The sequence below is a fragment of the Andrographis paniculata genome, unplaced genomic scaffold, assembly GCF_009805555.1.
Source record: "Andrographis paniculata isolate CXL003 unplaced genomic scaffold, ASM980555v1 Contig36END, whole genome shotgun sequence".
NCBI classification, from domain to species: domain Eukaryota; kingdom Viridiplantae; phylum Streptophyta; class Magnoliopsida; order Lamiales; family Acanthaceae; genus Andrographis; species Andrographis paniculata.
In genome coordinates, this window is record NW_026137569.1 from 1138690 (window position 1) to 1151239 (window position 12550).

At 41.1% G+C, this 12550-nt stretch overlaps 5 protein-coding genes across 6 annotated transcripts; 3 read left to right on the forward strand and 2 right to left on the reverse strand.

Annotated features, from left to right (window-relative positions):
• Positions 1 to 28: 28 nt before the first annotated feature.
• Positions 29 to 1956, reverse strand: LOC127249890 (pentatricopeptide repeat-containing protein At2g20710, mitochondrial-like). The gene is made up of 2 exons (XM_051272944.1): positions 1556 to 1956; positions 29 to 1329 (listed from the first exon to the last, which is right to left on the reverse strand). Exons 1-2 carry the CDS (start codon positions 1835 to 1837, stop codon positions 175 to 177), a joined length of 1437 nt encoding a protein of 478 aa, XP_051128901.1. The 5' UTR covers positions 1838 to 1956; the 3' UTR covers positions 29 to 174.
• Positions 1957 to 2055: 99 nt separating this feature from the next.
• On the forward strand, positions 2056 to 5580 carry LOC127249887 (pentatricopeptide repeat-containing protein At4g21705, mitochondrial). Its single transcript, XM_051272942.1, has 2 exons — positions 2056 to 2425; positions 2802 to 5580. Exons 1-2 carry the CDS (start codon positions 2171 to 2173, stop codon positions 4032 to 4034), a joined length of 1488 nt encoding a protein of 495 aa, XP_051128899.1. The 5' UTR covers positions 2056 to 2170; the 3' UTR covers positions 4035 to 5580.
• LOC127249888 (monothiol glutaredoxin-S17) lies at positions 4135 to 6834 on the reverse strand. Its single transcript, XM_051272943.1, has 3 exons — positions 6585 to 6834; positions 5893 to 5967; positions 4135 to 5569 (listed from the first exon to the last, which is right to left on the reverse strand). The coding sequence occupies exons 1-3, from the start codon at positions 6756 to 6758 to the stop codon at positions 4337 to 4339; spliced, it is 1482 nt and encodes a 493-aa protein (XP_051128900.1). The 5' UTR covers positions 6759 to 6834; the 3' UTR covers positions 4135 to 4336.
• An 873-nt stretch (positions 6835 to 7707) lies between these two features.
• On the forward strand, positions 7708 to 10587 carry LOC127249833 (uncharacterized). Of its 2 annotated transcripts, XR_007838485.1 has the most exons (6): positions 7708 to 7869; positions 8261 to 8314; positions 8704 to 8807; positions 9330 to 9368; positions 9699 to 9937; positions 10469 to 10587. XR_007838485.1 is itself a non-coding variant. In XM_051272855.1 (5 exons), the coding sequence occupies exons 1-5, from the start codon at positions 7797 to 7799 to the stop codon at positions 9837 to 9839; spliced, it is 411 nt and encodes a 136-aa protein (XP_051128812.1). In that variant the 5' UTR covers positions 7708 to 7796; the 3' UTR covers positions 9840 to 10169. The 2 variants fall into 2 exon arrangements, 1 of the variants encoding a protein (XP_051128812.1); XM_051272855.1 differs by lacking the exon at positions 10469 to 10587 and having other exon boundaries at positions 9699 to 10169.
• Positions 10382 to 11985, forward strand: LOC127249685 (tetraspanin-19-like). The gene is made up of 6 exons (XM_051272616.1): positions 10382 to 10410; positions 10531 to 10752; positions 10842 to 10941; positions 11050 to 11130; positions 11210 to 11314; positions 11445 to 11985. The coding sequence occupies exons 1-6, from the start codon at positions 10382 to 10384 to the stop codon at positions 11574 to 11576; spliced, it is 669 nt and encodes a 222-aa protein (XP_051128573.1). The 3' UTR covers positions 11577 to 11985.
• The last annotated feature ends 565 nt before the right edge of the window (positions 11986 to 12550 follow it).

Consider the following 12550-nt stretch of genomic DNA (forward strand, 5'->3'; position numbering starts at 1 on the left):
ATTTTCAGGGATACTTGTTCCATTCTGTTACACTTAAAAAAAATTGGTAACAAAGTATTTGATATATATGCGCACACACACACATACACACACGGGGTTTTCCATAATTTTGTATTGAATTTGTATTCGTGCCCAAGTAATATATATTAAATGCATAAACACTTTCTAACCACATCAAAAGGATGGAGAGTCCTTATCTTTGATCAAATCAAGCCACTTATCTACCCTAATTTTGCCCACATAACTTAAGGACATTAGGGACTCTCTTACCTCCTCTATCCTATCCCCATTGCCATTTTCGACATGATCCAAGCAAGAAATCAGTGTCTCCTTATGAGATTTAAACCTTGGGGGGCATATCAAAATTGCCCTCTTCAATGCATCAATTGCTTGATCCACTTGATTACTTGCCAAATAACCTCTAGCCAAATGACCCCATGTCATTACAACCGGATCCCCGCCTTTCGACACTCCATCGTCAAACAAAGCTTCAGCCTTCTCCATATCACCTTGCGCGCAATACGCCTCAATCAAGAAGTTCACAACCCGGAAATCATAATCCAACCCACACGACTCCCACTCCTCGTAGATCTTCTTCATCCCTTCAAAGTCACCAAACATTCTAAGCGCATACATCATTTGAATGTAAACTTTAGTAATTGGTTTGCTACTTTTCTTGTAAAGATCCCAAACCCGGTATAGCCTGTCCTTGCTTCCAGCTTCGCCGTATAACTGAAAGAGCATAGCAAACAATATGCGTTTAGGCTTACACACCAATGCTTGCTGCTCTAACATCTCGAGTATGGCCAAAGCTCTGTCCTTCGCGCCCGCTCTCAAGTAACCCTGCGCTGCTGTGATGCGTGTTCGCCACTGCATTATGGATCCTGGATTCTGATCCATCTTCGCGACAATTTTATCAAGTCCTTTAGCATCATGAGACTCGGCGCAATCTTTTATACACACAGAGAGTGTGAACTGGTCATAAGGAATGCCATTTTCAGCCATTTCCTTCAGAAGATCCCTCGCCTTTGCTGTGTTGCCGAGTCGCCAGTGTAAATCCATAACAAGGTTGTACCATATTGGTTTAGTAGCATACCCTGAATTCCGAGCTTTCTCCATAAGGGATTCTGCTTTCTCAACAGATCCTTCAATGGTATAGCAGTTGAGAAGGGCGAGATAGACATGGTAAGTCCTCAGATTTTCTGGTATCTTATTGAAGTAATCCTCGGTCTGATCCAGACCAAAAACTCTGTGTATCAATTTCAATCTTGTAGCAGCATCAAAAGGAGCTAGAGTGAGGCTTCTTTTATTAGTCATCCAGAAAGATACCTGAAAAAAACAAGTACTGAAAAGCCGATTATCTACATCACTACGAATTGCTGAGTTCATGTGTTAGTTTAACCAGCAAGCACTTGCGCAGGTATCCTAACCCTAATTCGAAGAAATGAAGGAGCAACTACGTATTATTATGCCTCAATTTCATCATCAACTCGAGAAATGCCCTAACTCGGGAAACAAATCGCCTAAGGTGAAAGAGAGAGAGAGAGCTACGAACCTCGAGTGCTTGTTTGAATCTTCTATGACGGAAAAGATCCTGAATAATTTCCCGTATCTCCGGTTGGTATGCACATTTCCCTTCGGCAATCCACCGGTCAAGCGCCGGCACCACCGACAACTTCGGGTCACCCAAATGTGAGATTCTACTGAACAGATGGTCCGTACCTCGCCTTATCGTCGACGAACGGGTTGAATATAAACAGTGTTGATAGACGTGCATTCTTCGATAAAAACTATGCGCCTTTGAATTTAAATAGCAAGAAATGGAGAAGATCTTCATCGACGAGACGGCGGAGGAATCACACCGCCGGTGACGGTGAAGTAGCGGCCGATTTGATTTGGGACCGAATACTGGGCTTTGTTACATTTCAAGGATGGGCACCATAATTGTTGGGCTGAAATATTGGCCCAAATATTCTATTGTTGGGCCAATGTGTGGCCCATTAAAAAATATACTCTTTAGTCCTTCCAGGTTTTCTTTATTAGCATTTCAACCCCGATGGAGTCATAAACCCTCCGAAAAACCTCCCGGCGAGCAGGGTCGTTAATCTCCTTCACAAACTCTCTCTCATTTGGAAATTTGCAGAGGTTGAAATTGGATTCGATTTCCGATATGCTGTCCAGTGCGCGCGAGATCAGAGGCTTAATTCGAAGGCACGTTGTCGGCGATCACTGCTACTACACGAATAGCAAGCAGAAGAGCAAGGCATCATTATACGGGAGAATCAGCCCCATGGGGAGCCCTACCGTGAATGTAACTCCAGAGCTAGAAAAATGGGTTGAAATGGGAAATAAAGTGCGATTCGCGGAGCTTCAGCGCATAATTGTGGACCTCCGAAAGCGTAAACGTTACAACCAAGCGTTACAGGTACTACACTTCGATTTGTTCATTTTTGCCTTTTCTGGCGAATAAGTCGATGAATGGTTGAAATTTGAAGCATGTTGATGCTATTTGGTGTTTTCCCCCATATTCTAATAAATGGATGTGGCTTCTGTCATTTGTGGTTACTGTTTTGGTTCTGGCTGTTTTTGCATAAATTAACATTCTCTTATTGGTTTGCTTGCTGCTAGTAGATTTCATCACGGATTGCTGAGCGAAGTGATATTTTATAGTAGTAATTTACATCTGCATATAGCTCTGAGTTTGAACTCAACTGGCTGAGCTACAGAGAACAAGCCAACAGTCTCTAGGGCTTTGAATTTTCTTGGTTGTTTGCTCCCTAATATTGTGAAATGCAATGCAGGTTTCCGAGTGGATGAAAAATAGAGGTTTTGCATTTACCCCGGTGCAGCACGCCGTGCAGTTGGATCTGATTGGTAAGGTTCATGGGTTCGAATCTGCAGAAGACTATTTCAGTAGCTTGAGTGAGGAAGACAAGACTGACAAGGCTTACGGTGCTCTGTTACATTGTTATGTCAGGCAGCGCCAAACGGAGAAAGCACTGGTGCATTTTAATACCATTAAAGAGAAGGGTCTTGCTTTATCTTCTGTAGCTTACAATGACCTTATGTGTCTCTACTCCGATATTGGCAAGAACGCTGAGATCCCTGAAATCTTTAACCAGATGAGAAATAACGGTTGTCAGCCTGACAATTTGAGTTATCGAATCTGCATCACTTCATTTGGTGCGAGATCTGATATCAAGGGATTGGAGAGCATCCTGAATGAAATGGAATGTGATGCCAATATTGTCATGGATTGGAATACATATGCAGTCGTGGCGAATTTCCTTGTTAAAGCTGAGCTCAAAGACAAGGCAAATAGCATCCTTGAGAAAGCCGAAGGTATGCTGGACAGCAAAGATGGACTCGGGTATAACCATCTTATCTCGCTCCATGCTCGAATGGGAAACAGAGACAAAGTTTTGAGTTTATGGTGTCTTGAGAAGGATAACTGCAAGAGATGCCTTAACAAAGATTACCTAAACATGCTGGATTCCTTAGTAAAGCTCGACGAGCTTGAGGAAGCCGATAAAGTGCTTAAAGAGTGGGAGTTATCCAGAAATTGCTACGATTTCCGGGTGCCCTCTGTTGTCATTGTTGGATACATCGAAAAGGGCTTGTGTGGAAAGTCTGAAGAATTGCTTAGAGACTTGGTTGGAATGGGGAAGGAAACAACACCCAATATTTGGGGTAGGCTGGTAATAGGTTATCTTGAAAAAGGCAAGATGGATAATGGATTGGAGTGCCTAAAAATGGCCATATCTTTATGCGAAGCCTACAAAGGGGCAAAGATTGGTGATAAAGTTGTCACAAAGTTACTAAAATTGGTTGGTGAGAAAGGTAGACTTGATGATGCTGAGAAAGTAGTAACTTGGTTGAGATCAGCCATCCCATTGAGAAGACATATGTATAAAACATTTCTGAATTCCTACATTACCAGCGGTGGTGAGGAGAGAGAAAGAATCCTAGACATCTTGAAAGCTGATAAATATGAAAAAGATGAAGAATTCTTAAAGATTCTTGAAGCAGCTTAGATAGTTTAAGTGATGTTGCCATTTGTACACCTTTCAGGTACCCTTCTAAGTGTTGGATTAAATTTTGTATAAAGTGGGGATCCATTTCAATGGCAAAACATTTGCAAAGACATCTGAAAATTCTCATAACCACAAGCAATAATGGCTGAACAAAACCTCACACAGAAGCACTGGCCATGCGTTCATAAGTTTTGACAGAGTTCTAAAATAATAATCTCACCTATAGATGCAGAAATTACCTTGGCTGTGTCTCAAACACAATCCATTATAGCTGTCAAGAGGATTAAGTCTCAATTCTGGATTTACTCGGAGAGGGTAGACTTCAGCTCGCCATTACTTTGAAGCTCCAGCACAATATCACAGCCTCCGATGAACTCTCCCTTGTAGTATAATTGTGGAAATGTCGGCCAGCTTGAGAATGTCTTCAATCCCTGCCTCACCTCCTCATCAGTCAGAATATCGAAAAATCCAAATTCGATACCATCCTCCTTAAGGGCATTCACAACCTTAGAGCTAAAACCACATCTTGGAGCATCCGGGGTCCCCTTCATAAAGAGCATCACAGGAGAAGAATTTATCAACCGATTCATGCGATCCTCAAGGGTCTCACCAGAAGAGATCCCTTTCTCAGTCAGAATCTTTTTAAGTTCTCCACTCTTTTGCATTTCCAAGACGATGTCTGATCCGCCAATCAGTTCTCCACCTATATATAGCTGAGGAAAACTTGACCAATTTGAATACACTTTTATCCCTTGGCGAACTTCATCATCTGAAAGAATGTCGAAGCTCTCAAATGGAACTTTCTCCTGTCTAAGGATGTCAACAACCTTGCGGCTGAAACCACACCGGGGCTCGTCAGGCTTCCCCTTCATAAACAGCACGACTGGTGCTAAATTAATCAGGCCATGTAATCGATCAGTCAACGCTGCACTCAAGCCGGAGGCTTTAGTGATGCCGCCCTTTCCACTATCAGGTTCGGCTTTCTTTCCATCATTTGAATCAATCGTCTCTATTCCATGATCTTTAAAAATCTCAGCAAGTTCTCCACTTTCGTGCATAGAAATTGCAATGTCACAGCCACCGAGCAGTTCTCCCTTACAATAAAGCTGAGGAAATGTAGGCCAGTTTGAAAACTTCTTCAGTCCCTCACGAATTTCATTATCTGTTAAGATATCGAAACTTCCAAAGTTAACCTTTTCTTTCTTCAAGATATCAACTACTTTTTGACTAAAACCACATTTTGGTGACTCAGGGCTGCCTTTCATGAAAAGCATGATAGGCTGAGAATCAACAAGCTGCTGAAGCTTCTTCTTTAGCTGATCACCGACACCAGATTGTGACTGGCGATCATGCTGAGATCCACCATTTACCATGGCAAGCTCCTTGACTGTTTCGAGAATGGTGGGCCCTGCGGCCATCCCAAGACTCGCCGGAGCTGCAGGCTCCTGGGAACTAATTCCGCCTGCAACTTTAGCAACCTTGTTGGCCAAGCTTGAAGGATCAGCTCCTTCTAGTGTATCAACTGCTTTTCCATCCTAGTAAAACCATAAGAGGACCTAAATTAGAGAGACTGCAGATTCTATAAGCATGATAAAGTTCTTTAATGTCACTACAGTGCACTGGACGGTAAGGGTTTCAGAAGGAGGTCATTTAGATACCATCACAATTGGTGAATCTATAAAATTGTCGTAAATAATTCCATTCTTTGGATTTGAAGCAAGAAACTATTGAATTTATTTGATAGGTGGCAGATTTCATGAAATAGCTGTGCCAAACACCAAAAACAGAATATTGCATTTTGCTTGGAAATCCCTGTCGATAAGACAAGCAGTGCGGAACATGTTTGCATCAACCATACCTTGAAGAACACAAAGAAAGGCACAGCAGCAACTGAATATGCATCAGAAATTTCAGGTTGTTGTTCAGCTTCAACCTATATTATCAAAATGAAATCACTGTCAGATTCGCAGAAAGATGATGTAATGAACAAGGCATCATCTTCACTTCCTGTATTCACGTATCCAATAACCACTCAATGCTATGCTATATATAATCAAGATCGTCTGTCAAACTGCAACAAAATAAAATCAATCCTCTCAGTGCACAAACTATATATCCCCCAACTTTAACAAGGCCATTGTTCCCTTTTAAGCATCAAAAAACAACTTCTTCATCCTCCAGTCCCTCCTTTTGGAACTAATCTAAGTTTCTAAGACACCTTTTATTTTTTGTACCTTGTGAGTTCAATCTTGTTCCCTAACCCTGTAAAACGATTCAACACAAGCTATACTGAATCGTATTCAACTCGTAGCTCTAAATTATCCACACTCCACTCGAGCATCCATTTCTCGAAAGACAAAAAAACCTTAAGCAACAGGAGCAGACAGTATACCCAATCAAACAATCATAATTTCACATTTTGATCTCCCCTATACCCTTATTAAATCCCCATACAGATCTCAGAACAGCACACAAAAACCGCACCAGTGTGAAATACAACGAGAAACACAAACAGACGAAGAAAAACCAACAAAAAACACAGATATATACCCTAAGGAAGCGAGCGAGAGGGAAATCGGTAGCGAGGTGCGAAAACACTTGATCCATGTGCTTCGACGCCTCGCACCACGACGCCCAAAAGTGCAAGACCACCGGAACACCCTGAGCTACGACGGCGTCCAGTTCCGCCTTCGATTTCACATCTCCTCCACCGGCGGCCGCCATCCGATTCTAGAAACTCCCTCTCCCAATTCAAATCCGCCCTGCTCTTCTATATCTCTCCCCACCCCAACCCCCCAGCCCTAATATATATATATGAATAAGTATAACTCCCCTCCTCCTCAATAACACTAACTAAAGTCGCGTTTAACACAATCAAAGTCGTGGTCCATCTCAAAAACGCGATCTTTTTTCTTTATATCCGAATCACGACTCTTCCTCTCTCTCTCTAACGGTGAGGGAGACAGACAAATCCCACGGCGATTGAGTCAGAATCTAACAACACGTAAAATATAAGCAGCTGCTTATTATTACTACCATCAATGATGAGGTGAGTATCTCCGATCAAAAAAAAATAATAAAGAAAAAAATGATGAGGTGAGTATAGTGACACCTGTGCAGCCGCCCTCCTACTTTATTCGTAGGATGGATCGAATTCGATGCCACGATTATGATTTGGCACGGCTCCCCATTCTCTCAATCATCTCATCTCAGACAATGAAACACCGCTATAAATCGTGTTTTGTAATTATTACCACGAGCAAAGGGCGTCGTTCCCACCAACATAGCACGCGCCACGTCATCCTGTTAAATAAATAAATAAATGGACCAGGCCCAACTTATTAATAAGGGGCTGTGTAGGCCCAATTTGGATAACGGGCTTTCGAGGCCCAGAAGTGAGGAGAGGATTGGATGTCTCCACCTCAGCCTGTTAAATTAATTGGAAAGGCCCAATGTATTTAATAGTGGGCTGGGTAGGCCCAATTTGGAATAACGGGCTATCGAGGCCCAGAAGTGAGGACAGGATTAGATGTCTGCACGTCAGCCTGTTAAATAAATTGGAAAGGCCCAATTCATTGAATAGTGGGCTGTGTAGGCCCAATTTGGATAAACGGGCTTTCGGGGCCCAGGAGTGACGAGAGCAATGTATGGATGGTTGGAGAGTTACGGGGGCTGTGGCTTCGTACTGCTGATTTCGCGTTTAATCAGAGCGTACGGTCTCGGACTCAGGCGAGGATATTGATCGGAGTGAAGAGAGGAAGGATGCCACCGCAGTGGGCGCCGCCTTGCAACAGCGAATGTACCAACAAATTCGCTGCTCTAACGCAGATTCCATGTATATGTTTTTGCCTCTTTTCGCATCCGTGTTTGTGACGATGATTTTTGTTGATGTATCTCTTGCTTTTATGCGTTTTTGTTTCGGAATGGAGAAATAATTTTTTGTTTTTTATGGCGTATGTGGTTGGGCCCGTGTGGAGGTCTGCTTTTGTTCTGTTATGTGGCGTTAAAATTAAATGAGTAATCTGACGCCTTTCCTAACTGGAAGGATGGGTGCTTAAAGATCTGTTTGAATTGATTTATATTGTTTTACAATTTATTAACTCGCTGCTGCACCTGCATGACAGTTTACGTTATAGGAAATATTGTGTATGATTTCCCTTATTTGAATGGCGTTTTGTTTCTGAAATTGCATCAAACTGCTATATCTGATTTTTGCATTTTTGTAGGGAGAGTGTTTTGCAAAAAGGGGTGTGATGCTGATGGTGATACCATGGAGGAATGTAAGTTCTAGTTGGCATGTCATCTGTCTATTTCCAAACAAAATGCAACTGTGAAGTTTCATTGTATTCTAGTGCATAATCTCTTGTGTTGAATGTAAACATGGACAGATGTGCCCAATACTTCTATATCATTGCATGCAATATTGTTTTTTAACGATACTAGCGATGTGCAATAAGACGAATTCTAAGCTTTGTTGTCTAGCATGTTTGGTTCATTGCTTTCTAAATGCAAATAGAGAATCCGTCACTTGATTTATTTTCGAAAGTAGTGCTCATGATTATACATTGATAAACCATTTACTTATTTGACCAAAGTTTAAGGTTTCTTGTTTACATTGAAGTTAACAAGGAATACAATGAAAATAACTAGATGTGTATATGATATTTAGGCGTGGAAGAGTGTGATGGGATATGCTACAAAGACCCAGTTCTTAAGGACCAGCAATGGAGTGCTTATATCGATCGCTCTCCTGGTTCTGTGACCTATTCAGAGGTTTATTCAATTTTGTTGCATCAATTTTTGTTTTCTCTGCTTGTCGTATATTCAGCGGGGAAAACTATTGCAATATTTGGTTCTTATTTGTCCAAATAAAAGATTTTTGGGTTTCTTAAGGATGGTTATATTAGAAATTTCGGAGGTGTGTACCTGTAGTTCTCCTTGATTTTTCTTTTTAAAATAAGAAAAAAATCATAACAGAAGTTTAATAAGCAGAGTGTTTTTCTGTTCAGGCTCTATTATGCATTTTGATGGGGACGAAGATAGTAATGAACTAATGATGCGGAATTATTTTATGTGAGCAATGAATTTGGGTTTTTTGCATACAATTATAATAGCCTTGTTAATGTAGTAACAAAAGAGAAATCCTTTCAGAATGTTTGTGGTGTGTTCTAGACTTTGTTCTGTTTTAAAAACAAGTTTGAGAAGGCGGACCGAAAACTCCATTTATGTTAGAGTTTGATTTCTTGTCTCAATAACAAATTCCATTGATATCAATTCTTTTGTTGTACTTGACAGGAATGCTTTCGTGCTTGCGTAGCCGGATGTGGGTACAGGGTAAACAACTAAACAGCTGCTTACTTGCTTTGTCGTATGTTATTTGAATTATGTGCACATATTCATGTCTGAGAATACATGAAAGACAATGGTGGGTCATGACCTTTTAACGGAATGCATAATAGCTTTTCTGAAGTGCGCAAACTTTCTCGGCTCCCTGGCTATATTACTATTACACAAACTTTCTTGACTCATTTGAATCAATGGACGTTTTTAAACTGTCTCATTGATTTTCCATACTCCCGAATGTTTCATATTCTTGAAATATTGATATTGTTCGATGCATGTATATTGGGAGCATTCAAGTAACATATACTCATTTGGCAACAGTTTGAGATACCCACAGAGAAAGTTAGTCAAATTCAAGGACGACCACCAAAACCCCCACCTGAAAATAAACCAGACACACCCGTCGTTGATTCCAAGTCCCGGGATGCTGAGCGAGATGGGATGCCTGGTACTTCTGCATGAAGAAAGCATCAACACTATCGTGGCTCTTGGCTAATAAGTTTTTTCTGCTGCCCAAGCTTACCTCTATCGGCAACTCAGCCAAACTGTATCCCGCAAAGGTAACTGATTGTTCCATTACATGACCTTTTTATTACTGTAGATCGTATGATTTTTTTGTGGATTTACTTCCCTTTGAAAGGGTTTTTTGAGGATATTTATTGCTGATAAGAAGAAAGTAGTCTGAAATGACTTTGTAGTATTTATGATCTATATATACATTTATCTTATTGATTGTATTTTGGATTCGTGAAACTCACTCATGAATGTAATGAATTTTAAGAATTGTAATGACCATAGCTTCCATTTATTGCTCTTAATCATTATTACAATTATGGAGACCTCAAGATTGGTATTCATTCTTCTTGATAACTCAATGCAAGAAGATGATCTAAACCCCCTCCCCCAATGAGCAGGTTCAACTGTTCTATCTCTATACTCGTCATCCCTAACACATCACTATCACTGAGAAGCTTCTCATTCCTGTCACTTTCTAGTTATAAATCATGTACTTACCTGGCCCAGTAAGTGTGAAGTCTCTTTTTCGAACACCCCTCAGTAGTTTCTTGGAAATTTCCTCTGCACATGATCAGCCAAGGAGCATATATTATCAGCAAAAGAAGACAGGCACTGGTTGTGCAAATTAAGCTCACAGCGGAACAGGAAGAAGAGTGTGTGTGTGTGTGTCTGTGGCGGATACCTTAGGGTCAAATGCGGAAATGGTGCAGATATGGCTCAAGTCATCCCTGAGAGTGTTCAACTGCATCATGGGTTTGGGGGGCGTCGCTGCAACCGCGTATGGTGTTTTGATGATCAGAGTTTGGCAGGTGGAGGGGGAGGATTCATCTTCGCATTCCCATCATGTTGCTGTTCCATGGTAATCTCGAATGTACCATAACTTGTTCATTTCTTTGATGTAAGAGAATGGGACAACAAACCTTAACAAAAAGTTTATCCATTTTGCAGGTTTTTTCATGCCTTTCTTGGGGCCGGTGTTGCAATCTGTGCGATCGCCTGTCTAGGACACATTGCTGCCAACACTGCAAATTCCCTCTGCCTGTCGAGCGTATCCAAAGATATCAATAGTCTTTAAATAAAACTCACAAGAAGATAAGAATTCAGTTGAAATTTACCTAGCAATATCATGGATTGGATGGCCTTAACGAAATCACAGTATATGATTATTGTTCTGCTACTGCTCCTATTGGAGACGGTGACCGCATCCTATGTGTTTGTGAATCCTGACTGGAAAAAGGTTAGCGCTGTATTACTCCGATCCTCATGAAATCTTTCTCTTGCATATGTTTCTACGACTGCGCTCATCTTTGCCGCAGGTGCTACCGAAAGACCTGGCTGAAAAGTTAGAAGAATTCCGGGACTTTGTGGTGTCGAGTGGTGATATCTGGAAGTGGGCAGCCTGCTTGATCTTCCTAACACAGGTAAAAAAAAAAACTGAAAACCATCAAAAAAGATGTCAGGATGTGTGTCTCTAGTTGGTTCTTTTCGAAAATTGCAAGAAACATATGATTGTTTATCAAGTAAGTTATAATGATGAGCAGAGCAATGCAGGGTGTGTGCATATTATTAGCGACTGTTGTACGGAGTGATGCGGCGAATGAGGTAGATATCTACGAAAGTGACGATAGGGTGATGGAGGATGAATCTACCGAGCACCTGGTAGCAGGGGCGACCATTGTCTGAAAAGTGATTCTGGAGTGTATGTATACTGTATGTGTGTATATGTATCAGTATCAGACAAGCCATGAAGAGATTAGATTAGATTATAATAAGTGGATCAATGGCAAGTGGTGGTATATTACAGCTGGGCCTACTCAACTCAAGGCTCATTTCAAAGAGATGATCTTCTCTATCAACAAAAATAACATAAAGAAAGAACACATTTCAACTTGGAAACCCTAATCTGAAAATATAAGAAAAAAAAGCCTCACAACTCAACTAACTGCACGCACACACACACACAGTACAGTACAGATATACTCTTGAGTGAATTACCCTAATAATTAAAGTTGCACAAAATTTGGGGGATTGAAGATCATGAATGAGAAGGCGAAGAAGCGTGAGAGAAGATGGAGGAGAGGGAATGAGCCAGTCCCGAGACAATCGCCGCCTTGACTTGGCCTCTCTTGGGAATCGTCCGCCGGTACTCCATACTCCGCCACGAATTTCCATTCATCGCGTCTCTCCGACCTCCTGACATCGCCGCCTGTAAGTAAAAACTGTTTATTTCTGCTCTGCCTTTGTTTTTGGTACGGTGATGAGATGGTCCATTGAAGTCGGCAAGCCCGCCCTTATATACTGCTCCATTTTCCAAAATACCCCTCGATTTTGCACTTATTTACAACCTTTTTCAATGAAAACACCCGCGTTTCCCAGGGCACCCGGGAAATACTGTCCTCCGTTTAGCTTTTGCCAAATAAGAAATTTTTTGACTTGAAAAAGACCACGTGGGAAATAACCTTTTTTTAAAGTTAGTATAAGTGGATGGGTTCGTGTCCACGGACAATGGGCCATTGTAATAAGTTATTATTATTATTTGTTTTTAAAATTTAAAATTTTGGTACACTGAATTAGTGTGTGAAGTTAAACACAAGATCTATAGATAGAGAGATAGATGTGTACAATTGATTTATTAATTTGATGAGATTCTTTTCTTC

Coding starts and splice junctions, on each gene's coding strand:
- LOC127249685 (XM_051272616.1), top strand. CDS start 10,382: ATGTACTTACCTGGCCCAGTAAGTGTGAA. Junction 10,411..10,530: donor CCTGGCCCAGTAAGTGTGAA/GTCTCTTTTTCG, acceptor TTAAGCTCACAG/CGGAACAGGAAGAAGAGTGT. Junction 11,131..11,209: donor TGAATCCTGACTGGAAAAAG/GTTAGCGCTGTA, acceptor TCTTTGCCGCAG/GTGCTACCGAAAGACCTGGC.
- LOC127249887 (XM_051272942.1), top strand. CDS start 2,171: ATGCTGTCCAGTGCGCGCGAGATCAGAGGCTTAATTCGAAGGCACGTT. Junction 2,426..2,801: donor GTTACAACCAAGCGTTACAG/GTACTACACTTC, acceptor AATGCAATGCAG/GTTTCCGAGTGGATGAAAAA.
- LOC127249833 (XM_051272855.1), top strand. CDS start 7,797: ATGCCACCGCAGTGGGCGCCGCCTTGCAACAGCGAATGTACCAACAAA. Junction 8,808..9,329: donor GTTCTGTGACCTATTCAGAG/GTTTATTCAATT, acceptor TGTACTTGACAG/GAATGCTTTCGTGCTTGCGT. Junction 9,369..9,698: donor TAGCCGGATGTGGGTACAGG/GTAAACAACTAA, acceptor ATTTGGCAACAG/TTTGAGATACCCACAGAGAA.
- LOC127249890 (XM_051272944.1), bottom strand. CDS start 1,837: ATGAAGATCTTCTCCATTTCTTGCTATTTAAATTCAAAGGCGCATAGT. Junction 1,330..1,555: donor GATTCAAACAAGCACTCGAG/GTTCGTAGCTCT, acceptor TGTTTTTTTCAG/GTATCTTTCTGGATGACTAA.
- LOC127249888 (XM_051272943.1), bottom strand. CDS start 6,758: ATGGCGGCCGCCGGTGGAGGAGATGTGAAATCGAAGGCGGAACTGGAC. Junction 5,968..6,584: donor CTCTCGCTCGCTTCCTTAGG/GTATATATCTGT, acceptor TTGATAATATAG/GTTGAAGCTGAACAACAACC. Junction 5,570..5,892: donor CTTTCTTTGTGTTCTTCAAG/GTATGGTTGATG, acceptor TGGTTTTACTAG/GATGGAAAAGCAGTTGATAC.